Consider the following 21,198-nt stretch of genomic DNA (forward strand, 5'->3'; position numbering starts at 1 on the left):
TTGTTGACTGCTACGAACTTGAGCGCTACAAAGTCAACACAACTGTCATCATTGTTAGCGCATAACGGAACCGATCACTGTCGGCGGCGGAGCCAGGCAGGTCGATTCCATCGGTATGTGTTTCTGTTTGCCTACTTACATAAATCGTGGCACCCGTCGTGCATTGAGCGTTAGTGATTACAAGACACTCGGGTGAATGCACTAACGCATGGGAATGCCTGGACGTTACAGCGCCGTAAATGGTGCTCCGGTACACATGTTGTGTTTTTACTTTTTAATTTTTGGTTGGGACGTTGCTCGTGTTGCAAAACACTACTGTAAAATCCCGTAAGAATGCCTTCCCACTGCCGCCGCCTAGGTTCTGTTCTTGTATACTCTCCGCGCCTCTACAGAACAGCTTGCGTAACTACTTTTGCTTCTTCCATTGCAAGCGCAGTCACCCCCGTCCTAAAAAAACGTTTCAGCCAAAAAAAAAAAAAGTGTGTCTCCGTTATTTTTAACACATGCAACATCTCACGCAATTGTTCTTCCAAAACGCATATCTCCTCACACACGTCTCCTACATCAATTCCACTGAAAGCAAAGGACCCATTGCAAACATTGTACAGCACACTGGTTGAAGATAAATCTCCTTCAACGTGTCTTTCCACAATGCAGCAGCTGCCGCTGTCAATCGCAGCACACATTATGTGGCCATTTGCAATTTTTTTTTGTAATTGTGATTTGAAATATGGAAATTTTCTGGTTAAACCCAAACTTATGGAAGCTTTACCAGCCAAAGTTATTGGACAACTTGCATGGTGTGCAAGTTGTCGAATACATCAGTGCGAGTGTGGTCCTACTCGTCGGTAAAAATACGAGGGAAACATTTTATGAGCGTGGTTTTACTTGCCCGACCAGGCTTCATTGGCTAACTACATGTAATGCTTCTACATAACATGGAAATATGTGAGCGCAAAGTTGTGCATATTTTGTTGCAGTGTGCTAGTATCAGTATCTTTTCTTTGGAAATGTGCATTTGCTGATGCAACAGGCTCGAGCACTGAAATTCTTGTTGCGTTGCTGTGGGAAATGTTCTTCTTAAGCCACACACATGCCATTCGATAAAGCTAATAACAAATGCCTTTACAACATTCTGTCGTGACACGGGGAATAAATGCAGGGCAAGTAGAACACCTCTCAACAACTGTCGCCTAAAGTTCTGCGACGAGCTCTTCGCCATCGAGGGGCATCCTACCATCACCTCTGAGGAATGCGACAAGCTTCCCGAGTCGCCCGTCAAGCGTGAGTACCTTTGTCTACTTTCTCTGTGAAGCATTGCCTTCAATCTTTTCTGTTAATTTGGTGTGGGTGGTAATTTAGCAGTCATAAAAAAATTATTGCTTACCAGAGCATTATCTTGAACAAACTCCAAAAGCCCAGGGAATAATTCACACCTGCTGGACCTTTTTTTGAGTGGAGTTGTGGTGTGTTAATAAGGGACTGTAATCGTGACTGGGTATTCTCAAGTTGTGCGTTCGGCTGTCATCTCGCATTGACAATGTTGCCACCAGAGAGTGGTGACGGTGTTTTCGTTAGCATCACTCTCTGTGTGGCAGCAAAAATGAGTCGTGACATCTGCACATTGTTTTTCTGGTCTCAAATATTAGCGCACAGTTCCGTAATATGATTGAATGGAAAGCGCCGAATGAACAAGGACGAAGAAGGGGACAGAGACGAAGCGCACTCACAACTGAAGGTTTATTGAAAACAACATTGACTATTAATACCGTCTATCAGGGTGTTGGCTTAAAAAGAAAAACTCTTTATCAGTTAAGTGCAGTGACGGCGCACTAATACACAGACTCACCCCTTGCTCTCTTATGCGGAATGCCTCGTGTATTTCTCGCGCTGTTTTGTTTTCGTATCTGCCCAGAACTGTTGTTTTTTCCAATTCCGGGCCACATGGGCACCTATCACAATGCACCGCAAGATTGCCCGACGGGGACTGTTTGACTGACCAGGCATGTTCTCTGGCCCTTTCATTTATGCAACGCCCCGTTTGGCCGACATACGATTTCCCGCAACTCAATGGTATGTTATACACCACTGACGTTGCACACTCCACGTATTGATTAGCGTGTTTCTTTTGACACACCTTACCCTCTCCCTTTTTGTTGTTTATTTTTGAACACAAGTGAGACAGCTTGTGCGGCGCTGAAAACACCACTGGCACTTCAAAATGAGCCGCCACTTTTTTTAGATTGTGCGAAAGGTTATGAATATAAGGAATCACCGCCGGTCTTGTTAGTTGTCTGGAAGGAATATGATCATCATCTTTTCTCTTCATCTTGGAAACAAGGTTATCCGCTACTTCCACCAAGAAGCGATCGGGGTACCCTCCTCGTTTTAGACGATTCACCTGCGTGAGGAAGCTTTCATCCGCGACATGGTGGCATGATTTTGCAAGGGAGGCTCTCATTAGGCACAATGCTGTTCCCCTTTTTACGAGTTTGGATTGCGCAGAATTGAAGGGCAGAACCCCTTTCTTAGTTCGCGGCTCATATTTCCAACAAACATGGTCACCTTCGAAGTTGAGGCTCAAATCCAAAAACTGAAGCCTTCCCCTCGTCATAGTTTCATGGGTGAACGTCAATCCGTGTGAATTCAAGTTAAAACATTCCAGCACATCGCTGATTAAGTCCATGGTAACAGTAACGGACTTAGGGGCAAGCACCAAGAAATCATCGACATACCGACAGATTGTGAACTTCCCCATTTTTTCAATATCATTGCGTATTCTCTTATCACATTCAGCCAAAAATATATCGCAAAGCACTGGCGCAACACGGGAACCGATACATATGCCTCGCCTTTGAACATAAACGCCATCCCCAAAGGACACAAAGGTTGAGGTAAGATAGCATTCTAGTAACTCTAAAAAAGATTCCACACTTACTCCGCTCGAATTTCTAAAGCATATTTCATCGTTTTCTTCAATGCAGTTTTTTACCGCTGGAAACTGCTTATCATGTAATATGAATGTGCAGTTTTAGCTACTAGTGCTTCTTGTTCTTAGCAGTGTCGACTAAATTAGCAGTTCTAACTGCTAGAACTGCAAAAGAGTGAAAGAATGATTTGAAACTCATAAACCATGTTCAGTGCCACGAAATGAACAGCAATTGGGGCAGTTTTTTCTTTCAAATGAACTTGGAGCAGTGATGTCATCTGAGGGGAGTGTCTGTTCGATCAAATCAAACCTTGCCCAGCATCGGTACCACCTTCCTTACCTCTTTGTTCCAGTCTTTCCAACTCTGTATCCTAGTGCATGGCACATTTGCTTTGGTGACATTGCTGTAGAATGGCGGACAATACCACATTGTCGTGAAACACAGGAGAAATCAAGGGAGATCAAGCATGCGGAGCCAGTATGGCACACTCGCTGTCCTTTGTCTCTTCCTTTGAAAATACATATAATTCACATTCAAACAATTTTTCCGCTGCCAGTACTGCTTCAAATGACTGGCAATGTTGGTTGCCCTAGATCTGGTGAGAAGCAAGAGACCACAGTCTTGAGATTAAATGCTTCTCTCGGCTTTTAAAGGCTGCAAGACTCCTTTGCAGACAAGTCGGCTGCAGGAAAAAATGGAACTTATGTCGTCCACAAGGTCTCTGAACCTCAAAGCAGCTTTAAAGGAACATGGCTTTGGTATTCCATGGAAGGAACCTAGAACCTCAGAAAGATGAAAAGCTTTCCCAGAAACTTGTTGGTTTTGAATAATCAATGTCTGATGATATAACCGTTATCTTCAATCACACTGCCACATCTAGCTGGAGGAAACCATATCTAGATATAGTGTCCAAGTTTCTTTTTTAACAGTTGGGGCTTTGCATTTACACACACAATTGTGGCCTTATTATTTTTTTTATTGTTATTTATAATTTCAGAAAAGCAAGAAGTTGTAAAATTAAACTGAATTTCAGTGGATCATTAATTTAGCAGAAATGAACATATGGCAAGAAATTACCTTAACCCATTTGCTACCACACGTGTCGCAAGCTGCCGGGCCTTCCGTACCGCATGTATTTCCCCTAAAACAGGGCCACACAAGGCGTGACTGTTTTCCTTGTACTTTTACAGTAAACCTCGTTGCAGAAAACAAGAAAATATGTTTATTTACATACTTAAGTGGTTTGTTCAAGTCTTTAAATCAATAGGCCCTCACAGATTGTTCCTTGTGTGAAAGATCTCGAAGCACTTCATCCTTGGTCGCTTAGGCGTTGCACAGCCAGTGCGCTCTTGTCGTGATTTGGACTCAGAACTGCTGTCGGAATCGCTTCCATCATCGACAGAACGCTCTGAAAACTCACCATCCTCACCAGAAGTCCTGTCGTCATCACTGTCGAAGAGGATATCTATAATTTCATTGTAACAAAGGCCACACCATACACTGGACGCTGCCATCGTCTCCAAGCGGGCAGCGATCGAGTGGGAAAGACGACATGCAAAAGAACTAGCTCAAACAAACACAGCGAACAGAACGACCCTCGCCATCTGTTGCCAATGTATCTAACTACACTACCTCAAGTCTACATAGCGCGCCATCTATGAATGGCTCTTTACAACAAATTCATGCAGCCCAGCAACTCGCTGGCTTTGGTAGCGAATGGGTTAAAATAGCACGCCCTGAATTTTACGAGAACAAACTCCGAAATCACAGAACCCTATTTACGGCCAATCAGGGGATGGTCGGATTTTGCTGACATCTTCCTCTATCAGATAACCTGTAACCTAGCTTGCGAAGTGAGAATGCCGGCCTAACTGTGTGTTCCCATTTAATCAAATTGCACGGGGCTGCCATTTTGAAGCCGTCGACTGCAGTACCACGACTTGGTTTTGGAATGAAGCTTGGTAGTTTCGGTCCCCAGACAACATTCTCCACGGTTGCCGATGCTTTAAGAAATGCAGGGCATGGCAAGTCCCGAGCACGTCATTCTTGCTCCGCAGCCAACGAGAATGGCGAAGAATTGCAAAGTGCGTGCCCTGCACTTGTTGTCCCATCAATGACTTTAGCAAGAGTCACTGGAAAGCTACGCGCTGAGTATTGGCATTTCCCTGTCGTCTGACGCCGCCAATACAATCATTCGTCCAGCTGATTTTTTTTTTTGGCAGTATGTGGATGCTGCTACCCTCAAGCTTGCAGCTGTGCAGGTATCGTTTGCGACAGTTAGAGTTGTGAAATGCAATCTTTTAAACGGTACATGCGGGGTATGTAAATTAATGCGACGTCGTGCGACTGTGTTGCGAACCTTTCGAGCAAGCGGGACGACGGAGAACACTTCTAGCACCTTCCGTCGGGCAATTTTGCAAAAGCTGGTGACAACTGCCGACATTGATTCTACATACCCAAATGGCCGAACCGTCGTTATCCTAGAGCACGAGTTTCGACCGTCCCTACTCCGAAAAAGAAAACCGTTGCCGTATCAACTGTGCAAGGCAGATGTGGGTTCCTCGAGATTGAGAAGCCCTAGAGCGTAGCTCGTTCAGCAACTCCGAGGACGCGCGCGTGTGGCAGGTCGCCTGCAGCCGGACTGCACCCACTGCGGGGATCGGCCCGAGCGCAAGTGCCGCCACTGCGCCTGCTGCCGGTGCGGGGGCAAGGAGGACCCCAGCAGGCAGCTGCTGTGTGACGAGTGCGACAGGGCCTTCCACCTCGGCTGTCTGGACCCGCCCCTGGAGGAGCTGCCGCAGGAGGACACCTGGTGGGTCGGGTGTTTCCTGGGTCCCGTCCTGGACCGACGCGCTTAGACGTCTAGATGTGACGCACCGGGGTGGCGCAGCGGCAGAGGTGGATGCCCGTTCTGCTGCGGATCTTGCTCTCCGACCAGACACGAGATGGGAACTGAGGCAGACGCGAGACAGGCGTCTGCTCGCTTTTTTTACCGGCATTTCTGTGATCGACCGCCAGAATTGCGACGTCGGACAACATGACACGCTGGCTTCTGTGAGGCCCATTGTCGCTACTTTGGGACCAGTTCTGATGCATAAAGCAAAATTAATAGTAAACCAAAAGTAAAAAAAGAAATCTCTCTTCTTTTTTTAAGCGAGTAAATTAGATTTATTTGATTTAAATTGTTGTAGCCACAAAAAAAGTGTTTCTTTATCACTATGTGTATTTCTAAATGTAACAGATTAATTAATCAATTTGTCCAATCATTAAAAGCAATGCGGAAGAAAGAATTATTGTAAATATGGACTTTCGAAGCGTAGCTTAGTTAATGCCTTTATTTATGGAGGCCTCGCCATACCAAAACGAAGGCAGCTTAGTTTTTTTAGTTTGTGAAAACATTTTATGTGCTCCTGGAAATGACACGTGCTGGTAAAGTTTGGTGTTAGAGGAGAATTACACGAGTGTTGTCCCATCCTCTTCATTTATGACCTAACACCATTTATTTGCTTTTCTCGTGTTTCGATTAGCTCGCATAAGGAGTTACTTTTTATTTTTTCTTTCGCATTCTGATTTGTTTGCAAAGGGACATTACATAATCAAAGAATAAAGTGGAACGTGGAAGAAGAAAAAATTACGCTGTTTTGCTCAGAAGATCACCACTTTTTGTCGTGTTCAGCCCACTATAGTCATTTTTTGCGCAGCGAAAGTTTGATTTAAATACTATAGAAACAAATGCATGTAGAGATAGAGAAATGGTGAAATAATAGTAGAGAAACTATAAATAAACAAAATGTTTTTGGGTTATTTTTTTGAAAAAGGTTTGATTTAGAGCCTGATAGTTAAATAGGGCCGATTTAAATTGTGATTTACGTTACGGTCTAAATTTTGATTATTATTTTCTACCCTGCATCTTTTACTGGATCTGACATCTAAGCTCATTCATACATTTGTGCTTAGTGCGCCTGAGTGCGTCGCGCTCGCTCGTAACTGCTCCGGGAACGTGCTGGCACCATCTGTGGGTTGCCCTGAAATTCCTTTGACCTCCATCTAACTTTTGCTGCATTTGGGAGATGAATTCTACTCGACGAGAAACACTCGGTAACACTGTCGGAAGTATTTCAAGCCCACATTGAAAGAATGATGCGTATGTATGAAAATATATACGTGGATCGAGAGTGCTCCCGGGGCCACCCGGCGTTCTCTCGTCGTGAGTGGTCGCGAGAAGGCGCAACATGCTCTAGCACGCTTAACTATACTGCCCACGCATTAGAAGTGGTCCAGGAGTGGCTACGGACTACGTCACAGAGACCACCGTGTCATGCCGTCACGGTCGCGGCGGTTGGTCGTAGGAGGGACCAACCGTCGGGATCCTGGGGAGACGGAACTCGATTTCGTGGAGACTGGATTTAGAAAGCACCCGGATTTGTCGCCTAGATGATTAGTTCTGGATTAACTCTCGATTTGCGAGGAACGGGTCGCCCGTGTAGTGATCCAAACACTCTTGCATTTTCACTGAACTGTATTGTGGCACTCACTGTTCTACTTTCTACTTTTTATCGAAATACGGGTAATTTAAAGGAACCGCGCGCCGAGAAACATTAATTTCATTTTTTCAATTTAAATAACGAGAGTAATAGCTGGGAGGAGGGGAGAAAGAGGGGGGTTCCTTCCAAGGTGTCAGTCTTGCCTTTGGAATAAGGGCGTGCGAATGGGGCGTTACCTTTCCCCTTCCAGTCACACTCCCGAGCCCTTATATGTCGTATGCGTGATTATTAGAATTCTCGATTCTTTATTGGTATTACTCGGTTGCCCCCCTGAATGCATTTCTGATAAGGTGAATGAGTTACCCAAGCGGGCACCTGCGGAATGGAACCCCAAGGAGCGAGCGCAGAGTGGCGCGATCTGTGCAGTGTCGGGAACGACTTAATGAGTGTACATGATGTGCATCCAGCTTCACTAGCAAATATGTGCTGGCTCAGGTTTACGGCAGTCTATCGGCAGTGTGAGAATACGAAACGTGTCGGGGCTGTTCATCGTGTGTACACAAGCATCAGATTTAGTGCGATAGTACAACATTGTTTCGCGACCGTTTTGAGTTCACTGTACAGTCACTGACCAATTATTTGGATTCGATCGGGATCTTTAAAAAGTCAGAACAAACGAGCAGTCCGAGAAAGTGGATTCAACCAAAAAATTTCTGTATTGGCTCTTCATATACTAAATGGCTGCAGGGACGGGTCTATAGCTTGCTGAACGTGCCTTTCGCCTCTTTGCAATCACATTGTTTTGCGTTTTGGCGGTCGGCGTTGGATGGCTGGATGATGGCCTGCGCGGAGTGCACTGTCCACGTTCGTGAACTTCTCGCATGTCATGACAGCGACGGCCAAATTGTGCATACACGAAAATATGAAAGAACAGCGGCAAATCCACAGAGAGACCACAATCTCTCCGTGGATTTGACGGGCTTCCCAGATACACAGCGCAAAACGAAAGTCTGAGTCGAACGTTCATGCAGATAATGAGGCCGAACGTGCAGTCGGCGCAATTTGACGCTGCGAAACGTTGGCAGGAGACATGTGCAGAATGGCAGCAGACAGTGTCCACACCTTTAGACGACTGCATTCCCTCCATGAACAGGACAAAACAAAAGTGCCACTCAAATCAACCTCAATAACCCAAAAAAGAGGCAATGATTTCGATTATAGCATCAGTCCAGCTTCTGTATCGCGGGGACAGCGCCTTCTGGCATAAAACATATATAGAAAGCGGTGTCGAGGCTGCAGTCCAAACCGAAAAAAATGTGGCAGCGATTTGGTTCGCTTTGGCAGAATGGTCGCCGCTAAAAAGTGAGAAAAATTTTGCGACGAGGTGTACATTGTCCGGATTTTTAGTCGCCGTTATACATTAACTCTATGGGGTGAGTGGCGGTTCCGTAAAATTGTCAGGATAATCGAGCATGTCCAAAATTCTGCCATCCAAAGCATCGATTGGCGACTGTACTTCTTTCTAGCCACGCTAGATGTGTACACAAAACTGTTTTCTAGCTTTGTCTGGATGTTTTTTTAGTGGACATAGAGACATTGTTCACTTCCCTTTTTTTTTTATGAATTCCAGGCAGTGGTGGGGGCAATGACTTGTGACATTAAGTTATCTTATATTTAGCTTAGCATTACCTAGAAACTCATTACAGCAAAAAGATTTTACCTATTCCACCATTTACTTATTTTACCATAAAAAAACAAAAAGTTAAACTTATTTAAAAAAACGAAGAAATCGTGGTTTAGCAAAGTCAAGCAAGCTTTAGGTACCTTGGGCAAACCCTTGCGTGAGTCCCGGAAATTTGCAAATAAATGTTCTTTTTATGCTATTGCCACGTCATGTGTTCGGAATACGCCAGAACAACTTCTTGACATATCGGTACAGTTTCACCGAAAATAAGTCGGTGATCATTAGATGCATCGTTCGATGTTTCATACATTACTGTCATTCTTTCTTTGAACCGAGGAATGCAGAACCTACGATGGAACGTGATTGTTTCTCGTTATCGGCGGCGTTACATGGGCTTCCTCCGCCAAACTTGGATATTCACTGTGCTGACAGTCTGGTGGAAGCTATCTGCCACATAAACCAGTTAACCATCGATCTTGCACAACACGATTGTGCTCTCTGCGCATAGCCACGTGCAGAAAGCAGGGTCGGGCAACGAAAGAGCACGTGGCTTCCACCGCACCATCGGCTTAGCAGCAAACGGAGCGTGGCCTCGCCAATGCGGTCGGGGGAAACCCGTCTAAATGGGAGTTTGGGGGTCCCAGGTTCTGCCCGGAGTGCAAGACCGACACGTCGGAGGTGGTGCAGCCCGGGGAGGGGCTGAAGGACTCGAAGCGCAAGGCCAAGCTGCCGTCTGCGGCCCCCAAGGCGGCCAGGGACTGGGGACGGGGCATGGCCTGTGCGGGGCGCACCAAGGAATGCACCCTGGTGCCCCCCAACCACTACGGGCCCCTGCCCAACATCCCCGTGGGCTCCTGCTGGAAGTTCAGGCTGCAGGCGAGATGACTTATTTGTTCCTTAAACGCCCAATTAGGCCATCGCGTGAGAGGGAGAGGAGAAGCCTGTATACCCGAGTCACCATCTCCGGCTTCGTCTGCAAAGCCGGCGATGCCAGCAAAGCAGAATTGGTGGAATGTGGCGCTCACGAATAGCGATTCTGAAATAAAAACCTCTTCGTCCTACGTGGCCCATGTACACACACTCAAAATGGTAGGAAGTTGCTGACTGACGTTTATTTTTCTGAATGAAAGGTTTATACTACTGTATTGGCACAAATACAACGCAACAAAAGAAGTTATTACTAATTAGACGCAAACATAAAGTTACCACACTCGAGTGCATAGCAGAAGTGAAAAGGGGGACAAAAATTGGGAAGATATTGTGTTCTTTCTTACTACACTCATTGTTGCTGCCCAGCTCCTTCTCACTGTTGCATTTGCCTTTTAAAAGATATGCTTGTCTCATATTTTCTTTTAATTCGACGTGAGCTCCTTGTCTGCAAGTTGGTTTTCCAAGTGCACAAAGCGGAAGCACCAATGCAGAAATGCCAGAACACTCGAGCAGAAACAAAAAAAATGCGCAGGCAGAACAAGAACTTCTGAAGACGATGCACAATCCGTTGCTCTCGCCCATGCTATTGTCCCTCCGTATAAACAAACACTTGTTTCATGATCGCGTAAACACGGCCAGCGGTTTTGGCTTGGCTTGTGTCAATTCGGCCTGGCTTGGCTTGGACTAACTAGTGTCCTGCACCTCCCGGAGTTTTTGAGGCCGTGTGCATTGTAGAAACATGAAAACGACAAAATGCTTTCAACATTCTCTAGTCCTTGCTTTATGTGGCCGGCGCAGTAACTAATAACTTCCTGCACCCCCATATCTTTTCACACTCAATCTCCGGTAGGGTGCCCATATTCCTCGGGGTAGAAACAGGACACTTTGATTTAAGGGGGGGGATACAAAAGTGAAATTGTGTCACAATGAGCACATTGTTCCGGAGTCGGACAAGTGACCCATCGTCAGTTTTTTTACACTGTTTTATTGTTTTAAAACGGTACTTTCCTGGCCAAAACGGGACGTCTGGTTTCGGGCATTCAGTTAAAAGAACAGCTTTTTCCCCACTCGCGCGTCTTGTGGCCAAGTTCGATTCTGAATATATTGTAAAGGTGTGTTTTGGAGCACGTAATTTAGAAAAATAAACTCGTTTTATATTATACAAATACGGTAAATTTCTTGTTATTTGGTGCAGTCTATTAGGATTTTTATTTCGAAAAGGTGCAACATTCACCGGGCTCACCCCTGTGGCCTGGTAACACTTTGACACAATGTAAAGCTATCCAAAACACTTAGGTTTAGCCGCTCTTTTCAAACTTCCTAAGTTCGTGTTTCAGGACCCAAACCTGTTTTGGAAGAAGTATCGCCATATTGCTAACATTTACTTTTGACTGCTATGAAAAAAAAAAAAAAAAAAAATAACAATTTTTGTAGTTTACGATAACGAAGGAGGGACATTGAAGACAAACGAACAACACAGGCTTTAGACTTTCTACAAAACGTTTACTGGCTTGACTTCGCCTCCTGAAGCTCGACGGGGGACGTCGGGGAGGTAGAGAGGGAGGGTGGTGGGTGAGAGAAGCGTGAGCCATGTGGCCCTGCCCGCAGCTATGCGCGCACGGCAGAAGGTGGGGGTCTACCCTGTGTCATTCGACACGTTACTGTTACAAGGAGCCCCGAGTGCCGGCGGTGCCTTTTTGGAAAAAGAAGGGAAGAGGGGGATGGGCACGGAGAGGAGGAGGAGGAGAAGATACCGGAATTTTGTCTTTTTTATATCTTTGGAGGAACGCTCTCGCACAACAAACCTTTGTGCCTCTTGTTCCCCTTCTCCAGGTATTCTTTTCTTCATTGCCAGGTATATTTCCCGCAATGACACCAGTTGTGACGTCTCTTTTTGACCTTTGTGAAAATAGCAGAGTGCGCGTGCATAGCTTTAACAGGCGCTGAAGTTGCTCGAGAGCAGGGATTCCGAAAACTCCTAGTATGACATCATGCCCCGGAAAAAAGGGTCTTCGGCGGTACTTTAAAAATTTATTTCTGCAGCCCTTGTGCACCAAATGAAAAAACAATCTCAATATTTGTGGTCCTGGAGGCCAAATGAAGACGATTTATGTGTTTTTCCTCAAATACAGAACTGCTTCAGTTTCCCTTTAAAGGGGCGGCGCAATGATTTTAACACTGAACGAATGTGCAGCTTGTATTTTTTATATTGTTTACTTCGGCATAAGTAAGAGAAAAAGTGCCACCATATCCCAAAATACCTCAATTTCGCTGCTTAATCGCAAAATAAAAAACACTTTTTTTCCCAACCTGCGGCCACATGGTGGCCGCAAATGGAACCTGTGGTGGGACGTCATTCGGAGTGGTTCTTTAAAGGGGCGGTGCAATGATTTTAACACTGAACGAATGTGCAGCTTGTATTTTTTATATTGTTTACTTCGGCATAAGTAAGAGAAAAAGTGCCACCATACCCCAAAATACCTTTATTTCGCTGCGTAATCGTAAAATAAAAAACACTTTTTTTCCCAACCTGCGGCCACATGGTGGCCGCAAATGGAACCTGTGGTGTGACGTCATTCGGAGTGGTTTTTGTAAGTGATAGTGTTAGGCAATTGTAAGCTTGATTTAAGGTTAAGTTTAAAAAGTCTTGTTCTTTAGGCATGCAGAAACGCTTTAAAAAGCCTAATATTGCCGCTAAAAGGGTATGAATTATTTGTGGCGCCATCTACCGAAAGTCAACAAAACTTGCCGTCGCCGTCATCCGTCGACGCCCGAGGCGCCTACAGCGGCTACACGAGCAACCCGGACGTTTTGTCTTTCCCTCGCTCGACGGAGTGCGTTGGTCGTGGTCCGTAGTATCGTGGTATCGTTATTGTTCCTGGTGTCTCGACCTCGACTTCGACTTCGACTGCCCGCCGCGTCGCAAGCATCTTGCGCTCGACGTCGCTTAGGCCGTCCGCCCTGCGTCCGCCCATGCCGCCATGTTAGTCGGGAATCGGCGGGAGAGCGGCGAGCAAGGAGGTTAGAAGTACTAGGAGGGGGCATGTTGCAATATTGGTGAAGCCTAGTCATAAAACGTTTAAGCGATTTTGTGCCCAGCGTGACCGCAGATCTCTCTGGTGATTGGTGCGCGTGACATGTCACGTGTGAGGTGGATGGTTGATTCTGGAAGGACTCCTTGCAGGCTTGCGCGCGCTCCGTCCGGTAGGTTTTATCAGACTGAAGGCTAGACTGTGGTGTATTCTAGTACCCCACAGCAAGACGAAGGCTAGCTACGGTCACGTGATGTGGTCACGTTGGCATGGTAAGTGAGGAGAGTAAAGAGGAAAATGAGAAAGAGGCGAGGCGTCAAGGGAGCATGGCTTGTGGAGGCTATGCGGCCGACGTCATGCCCTCTCCTACCCTTCCATCCTCCTTGGCGGCGAGCCGGCGAGCGCTGGGGAAACGGAAGCCAGAAGAACCCAACCGGAAACCAACGCCATTCCGAATGACGTCACAGGCGAAGCTGGTGCCGCTTCAATGTTGAGTTGAGGGGTGCCAGAGATACCAATTTCTTTTATTTTTTTTAATGAAAACTAGGGCAAGCAGGAAAGAATAGTTTTCGGTCCTTCGTTTTATATGTGGCCGGGATCAATTCCCGCAATTAATTAGCCAAAGTCCGCAAATTGTTGCACCGCCCCTTTAAGTGATAGTGTTAGGCAATTGTAAGCTTGATTTAAGGTTAAGTTTAAAAAAATCTTGTTGTTTAGGCATGCAGAAACGCTTCAGAAGCCTAATATTGCCGCTAAAAGGGTATGAATTATTTGTGGCGCCATCTACCTGCAAGTCAACAAAACCTGCCGTCGCCGTCATCCATCAACGCCCGAGGCGCCTACGGCGGCTACACGAGCAAGCCGAACGTTTTGTCTTTCTCTCGCTCGACGGAGTGCGTTGGTCGTGGTTCGTAGTATCGTGGTATCATTATTGTTCCTGGTGTCTCGACCTCGACTTCGACTTGGACTGCTTGCCGCGTTGACTGCCCGCCGCACAAGTCCAAGACTTACTATACGCAAGCATCTTGCGCTCGACCTCGCTCAGGCCATCCGCCCATGCCGCCATGTTGGTCGGGAATCGGCGGGAGAGCGGCGAGCCCGGCGAGCCCGGCGAGCGCTGGGGAAACGGAAGCCAGAAGCACCCTACCGGAAACCAACGCCACTCCGAATGACGTCACAGGCGAAGCTGGTGCTGCTTCAATGTCGAGTTGAGGGGTGCCAGAGATACCAATTTTTTTTTGTTTTTTTTTTAATGAAAACTAGGGCAAGCAGGAAAGAATAGTTTTCGGTCCTTCGTTTTATATGTGGCCGGGATGAATTCCCGCAATTAATTAGCCAAAGTCCGCAAATTGTTGCACCGCCCCTTTAAGTCTCTCGATAGTTTCATACTAAAACAATAGTTGTATTAAGGTGATTTTTGCCAAAAAGTGGATTGAAGAAAAATGCATTCAAGGTACTCAAACCTCTACCATTTCTTTAGCATTAATGAACTTAAATATGTGGGAAAAAAACAACAACGATGGAGCTTGGACTGTGCAGGTGTCGGAGTCTGGCTGTCATCGTCCTCCCGTTGGCGGCATCCACGGTAGGGAGTCCGATGGAGCGTACTCCATCGTGCTCTCCGGGGGCTACGAAGACGACGCCGTGAGTGCCCGCCTGAACCCTGTGTGAAGACCTTTGTCCTCCGTACTTTCTGTTTGGCTTGTTCGATTCCTGGACAAAGCAGTGCAGCTCACGAGTCCATGTAGAGAAGTTATCAAATATCATATTTTACCAAATACCATACTGTAGGGGTGCGTGTTATACATACATTTTGGCATGTATTGCAGCTTCGTGGCAATGTGCTTCGAGCCAGAGAGCCCTGATGTCTCCAAATCCCTCTTCTTTGTCCTGTCATAGACACTATCTTCTCCCACTTACCCCACAACCCCTATGTTTGCGAAAATATGTTTTTGGGGAGTGCAGTGTCCCCTTAACAAAAGGAATATTATATAAAACAATATGAACTGAATTCTACTATTATAACTTATAATAAAAATGGTGGCTCAATATCTCAAGATTTCTTGAATTGCGTGACTATTAAGAGAGAGTACAGTCGCCGACCGATTTTTCGGACTCGGATAATTCGGACGATTTCGATAATTCAAACCTAAAAAAGAAACCGTGACTTAGAAGAAGTAGTGTAAATTTACGACCAACGTTTCGGACAGCTTGAAGTCCGAAAGTTAGATTGTTCGGACAAAATTGTTGCGAGCGATCAGCGGGAAACACCACCGAGAAGCGGCCATTTTGAATTCTATGTTGGCTGCAGATGGATTGGCTTGGCTTGGCAGCGCAACTTGAGTACACTATAGACCACTTACAACGTAACCGCTTATAGTGCAGGACCGGGTATAACGCAGTTTTTTTTAAACCACCGGTTCGCCTCCCATAGAACTCCATGTAATTACATACCCAGTGATGTGATTGCTGCGCCAATTGCGCCAAACTGCGCCAAAGGGCTAACCCTGCTACATCCTGCTACATTTTGCCAAAATATGGGTAATCTGCGCCAAGCCTGCGCCAAAAAAAACAAACAAAAAAAAACAACTTCGTTCGCCTTTCAAAACCGAAACTAAACAGCGCACCGTATTGAGCTTGCGTGTGTTACGTGGCGCAAGCGGCCGCCCGACACAAGTACCCTACATCAATTGTCCATCCGGTCCTGCATGGTTTTCCCGCCATCTGGCGTTTCGCGCTCTCGTCGTCCCGTGGATCTCGTCTCGCGTCTTTTTTTTTTTTTAATATATTTTCAACAATGGACGCGGGTACCCCCTTGGGGACGTACCGGGTTCCCGCCATGCCGTCATGCTGTGAAACGAAACCGCGTTTTTGCGCGGCGGAAGTTAGTTTGTGAACTGAAGCACTCGCTCCTGAAAGCAACAGTCCTGAGAAAACTATATTTGGTCCCTGCCTTCCAGTCAGCGTGTTCGCGCGACGTCGGGTGTTGCCGTCCCCACGTCGCTGCAGATATGACGCTTTCTAAAATGAAACTAAGTACCACCGTATTTTCATCAACATTTCCTGTCCTTTTAATCATACATTACTACAAAAATCCCTCTTTAACTCAAAGACTGCTGTGTCGAAGTTTTGCTTACCTGTTTCTCTCGGTGGGCTTTCTTCCGAGAGGGATTCCGGTTACGTGAAAAATCTGCCGCGAAAGAAAGTTGGTGAAGCGAAGTGAGCTAAAACAAAGAAGGCAATGTATGCACGCTGAACCCGCACAGCGCCCTTGTTTGTCTCGACTTCAGTCGTTGCAAAAAGCGCTCCGAAAACTTTCTGACCCTGGCTTGCGATGTGTTACGTCGATGCGTTCTGGTTCTTTTTTGCTTTTTTTATGTGTTTAGCTTGTACCTTGTTTGCCTGCCTGACTAGAACGTGTGGCTGGCATGTTCTTCGTCGTATGCTCGACAGTTTCATTTTGCATACAATTTCGGGAATCAGTTGGCGACGTAGCAGAGCGACATGGTTTCGGTTTCGATCGAACAGCCGTTGTCTCCGCTTGCGCGACGATGCACGCGCAACTGCAAGCCTTCTGAAGTTGCCCTCACGTGTTCGTGAACTTGATTGCACGGCAGAGGCAGCAGCCGGGACGCTTGCAATCCATTTTTTTTAGACGAAACTCTGGTTCGCCGGGAACCAGTAAAACGGTGGCAAGCGGTTTTTTTTTTCGGATATGCTCGGCAACGCCTGCAGCACTGTACACTTCTGGGATGTCTCAGCAGTAAAAACTAGTGATGGGCCGAACTTTTGCCGAATCGAAAGTTCGGCGCCGAACCTTGGGATTCGGCAAAGCCGAACTTTTGCCGAACGTTTCTAAAGATTCGGCAAAGATTCGGCAGAAATACATTGTTACCAGACTCGTTGATATTTCGTTTCTTTTCTGGCGAAAAAAAGGTTTTATGTTTTTTTTTTCTTAACTTAAATGCAACATGTAATGCATATTGACATAGTTATTACTAAATAAGGTGATATTCGACAAGATAATTGTATTGATGTCGTTTTTGTGTGTTTACTAGCAATTTTAGTGACTCCTTGCAGAAGAGGCGTGACAACGAGGTTAGGTAGAAGCGAGCGTGGCGGAGTCACGAATCGGCTTACGAGAGTTTCGGTTTTGAGGCATGATCAGCGCAAGCCTGCATGTGTGTGTAAATTGCTAAAATGCAGGCAGTAACGCTGCGTTCTTCCTTTCTCTGGGAGTCACTGTTTTGTGCGCGAAAACGAATGCAACGGTTGCTTAGCCTTTACCAGAAGAGAGAATAATAATATTGTAAATATGCATGTTCTTGGATTTGAGTCACTTGACGTCAGATTCTCATGAAAGCGTGCGTCCCATATTCGCAACGTCTCGTTTTTAACCTTTAAAATGCATGTTCCTGGTGTTAGCTAGGACACACACGAACGTTTCGGAAGATAGGGAGAGTGAATGTCGGATGTGCAACGTAGAGCATTATAGTTCCGTGTTTAGTTTTATGCAGATACATGAAAATCGCGAAATAACACTAATTGAAAAGCAATATTATTTTGTTTTAGAACACACTACTCCTGAGCCGAAAACAAAATTGTTATAATTGCGAAGAGGGCTTTAAAATAATTTTCGGCCAATGTTTCAGAATGCACCGCATCATTTGTCACTTGCGCAGTGGACTGCGTAAATTGCTGATCGATCTTCTATTCTTGAGGCAGGAGATATTGAAGAGAAGCACACTCGCTCACTCTGTCGCTCACAAACGCACAGTTACCGTGTTGCCTACCCCGCACCGCGCCGTAACCGCTGGTTGTACTGCACTGCCTAACCGCACGACTGCACGGCGTCCATTTGCAATCCAAGGCTCCGTCGCGTTCTCGCGCGTGCGAAGTCATTTGCCGAATTTTTGCCGAATCTTTGCCGAACTTTCCTGCATAAGTTCGGCATTTGCCGAACTTGCCGAATCTGAAGTTCGGCAGATTCGGTCCATCACTAGTAAAAACACAAGCAGGAACTTTCGTCACATAATGCTTGGAGTTGGGCTAGTTGGTTTGACATTGATGGTATGCTGCGCTGCGTAGTTGCGCGGAAAAAACAGTGCTTCTTCCGCGTAACTACGCAGCGCAGCATACCATCAATTTCGTCACAACACGTCACATTAGAATACTACAGAAGTCAAAGCACACTTAAAACGAATATTTTTATTCTTCTAAGAATATCTGCTCCAAAAGCCACTTTTGCTGCTCCGAAACACTGTCTTGGCTGCTCCAAAAGCCACATTTGCTGCTCCAAAACACTGTTTTGGCTGCTCCGAAAGGTGCTCCAAAATGGCTTAGGCCAATCACATCACTGCATACCGCTTAAAATGCGGGCGTGCGAAGGGAAATACCGGTTATAGTGCGGTTTCTGGAACGACCGGCGCTGCGAGCATGCTTCCCTGTGCGACACAAGATAACGGCGCTGACGGCGCTAGCCGCAAGCGGCACTCGAGGGGCAAGGAGGTTGCTCGAAGAAGCGGGGAGAAGCGAAGAGAGAGGCTTCAGTTGCCATAGCGACGGAGGGACGCACGCACGTGTCGTTCACGTGCGTGTGTCCCTCCGCTGCGTTGGAAAACAACCGCAACAACAGACCAATCGTAGGTCGAGGAGAAGTGTTCACGCGCGTTGCATGCCGGTCACGGGCCGGCTGCTTCTATCCGCAAACATGGCGTCGGTTGTGATTGTCGTCGTAGACAGCGTGGTGGAAACTCATCGTTCCGCCTAAAAGCGCTATCCTTGACTGTGAATTTTCGTTGTGTGTCGCTATCATAACCCATCACGTACTAGAAGGGAAGATCCACCTACTCGTGTGGCGATGTCGTGGCGGCACTCTCAAGACAGCAGAAACGCCCGTGTCGTTGTGTTTGTTTACTTCGACTACAGTGGTGATTTCTAAGCATTTGTGTCCTCGAACATCGCCAGGATTTCTTATTTGGCGCATTTCATGCGTGTGCTCAAGTTGAAGGTATTACTGGCGCGTACCGTATGAAAGATGAAAATTTTTACGCGTTTTCATCACCGGAGAAAAGTGATTGGGGTTAGCAATCCTGAACGCTCGCAACGTCCGTCCGCAACCCGCGACGCCGTTAAAAGGCTGCGCCAGGCAAAAGCCGCTCATTTCTTTCAAAATGTGTGACACACTTGAGACAGAACTTTACTAGTCTGGTGAAATAAAGACTTTCCTCAAACTAAGCTTTATTTTTCATCTAACATAAAATAAATTCTTTTACAAAGGTAAGTTGTTTCATGGCATGTATTTTGGCCTGAAAAATTTATGTTTTGGTTATAGCACGGTACCGCTTTTAAGTGTAGACTGCATATAACGTATGTCGCGGGAGTCGCGAAAATCCGCACTATAAGCGGTACCGCGCTATAACCAAAACATCAATTTTTCAGGCCAAAGTACATGCCATGAGACAACTTACCTTTGTAAAACAATTTATTTTATATTAGATGAAAAATAAAACTTAGTTTGAGGAAAGTCTTTATTTCACCAGACTAGTACACTTCTCTCTCAAGCGTGTCATGCATTTTGAAAGAAATGAGCGGCTTTTGCCTGGTGCAGCCTTTTAAAGGGGTTATGGCACGAAAATTAAACGGATAGATTATTCTTGAAATAAAATGCTCATAGGCTACTTAGTTTATACACTAAGTTACGCGATTTTTAGAGCTCTGGTAATTGCAATATTCAATTTACGAATTTTCATCATTTTCATCTGGCGACCAGGCAACACTGCCCAAGTTAGTCACACCATGGTGTCCATAAACCACGTGACCATAAACGCTCTCTCATTCTAGGCGCCCCCATGATCCCCCAAACTCTCCTCGCCGCGGCACGATTAAAACCGCTCACTCAACTCGGCAACCCGAGCGTTATTCTTGCTCTCGCCCCCGGCTTGTTGACCTTCCACCCTGCATGCGCCTGCGAAATATTCCCGGACGACGGTGACCGCGGCAAGTTCGTCCGTAACTCGTCGTCACTGGAGCTGGTCGCCAGCAGTTCGCAGTCAAAATGCACAGCTTCCAACAGCTCTTGATAGCAATCGCTCTCATCGATGCTGCGCTCAATGTCGAACACTTCGACAAGGCGAGCGACGTCGTAGTCGTCACAGACCGCATGCTCGAAACATGGAAGGTAAACGAGGAAGCTGAGGCTCGAGACGCCAAGAGAGCCAAGTCTGTGAGTGCGTGCAACGAGACACCGCGCTGGAGGCTGGCTACATGGCCAACCTCCAGCTCCGCTCGGATCCGCCCCTCCGAAGGACCTGCATATAAATCGATTTATCCACAAAATTACCGTGCCATTTTCATAACAAATTTAGCAGGATTATAGGAATATACAATGGGTCCTAGCAGTATAGTTATCTCATATTTTATTTTTGGCGTGTCGCAAGTTGCGGACGGACGTTGCAAGCGTTCAGGATTGCTAACCCTAATCACTTTTCTCCGGCAATGAAAACGCGTGAAAAATCGCATCCTTTATACGGTACGCGCCAGTAATACCTTCAACTTGAGCACAGTCATGAAATGCTCCAAATAAGAAATCTGGGCGATGTTCGAAAACACAAATGCTTAGAAAGCACCACTGTAGTCAAAGTAAACAAACACGATGACACGGGCGTTTTTGCTGTCTTGAGAGTGCTGCCATGACATCGCCGCACGAGTAGGTGGATCTTCCCTTTAGAACGTGCTGGGTTATCATAGCGACGCACAACGAAAATTCACAGTCAAGGATAGCGCTTTTACGCGGAATGATAAGCTTCCACCACGCCGTCTACGTCGACGATCACAACCGACGCCATGTTTGCGGATTGAAGAAGTCGCCCCGCGGACCGGCATGCAACGAGCGCGAACACTTCTCGACTTGCGATTGGTCTGTCGTTGCGGTTTCCAACCCCGCGGAGCGACGCACGCACGTGAACGACACATGCGTGCGTCCCTCCGTCGCTATGGCAACTGAAGCTTCTCTCTTCGCTTCTCCCCGCTTCTTCGAGCAACCTCCTCGCCCCGCGAGTTCCGCTTGCGGCCAGCGTTGTGCGCCGTTATCTTGGTTATCTAGTGTCGCACAAAGAAGCGTGCTCGCTGCGCCAGTT

The 21,198-nt window shown here is 46.5% G+C and overlaps 1 protein-coding gene across 1 annotated transcript in view; it reads left to right on the plus strand.

Moving 5' to 3' along the window:
- The window catches only part of LOC8027314 (E3 ubiquitin-protein ligase UHRF1), a 101,886-nt gene that overhangs the window by 59,052 nt on the left and 21,636 nt on the right, over positions 1-21,198 (plus strand). Inside the window, exons 7-10 of the mRNA XM_040222278.3 lie at positions 1,163-1,284; positions 5,556-5,742; positions 9,743-9,974; positions 14,600-14,704. Coding sequence (XP_040078212.1) covers positions 1,163-1,284; positions 5,556-5,742; positions 9,743-9,974; positions 14,600-14,704 — 646 coding nt within the window. The remainder of the gene's footprint in view (positions 1-1,162; positions 1,285-5,555; positions 5,743-9,742; positions 9,975-14,599; positions 14,705-21,198) is intronic.

This window comes from Ixodes scapularis, unplaced genomic scaffold (genome assembly GCF_016920785.2).
Source record: "Ixodes scapularis isolate PalLabHiFi unplaced genomic scaffold, ASM1692078v2 PGA_scaffold3__209_contigs__length_174095766, whole genome shotgun sequence".
Taxonomy (NCBI): domain Eukaryota; kingdom Metazoa; phylum Arthropoda; class Arachnida; order Ixodida; family Ixodidae; genus Ixodes; species Ixodes scapularis.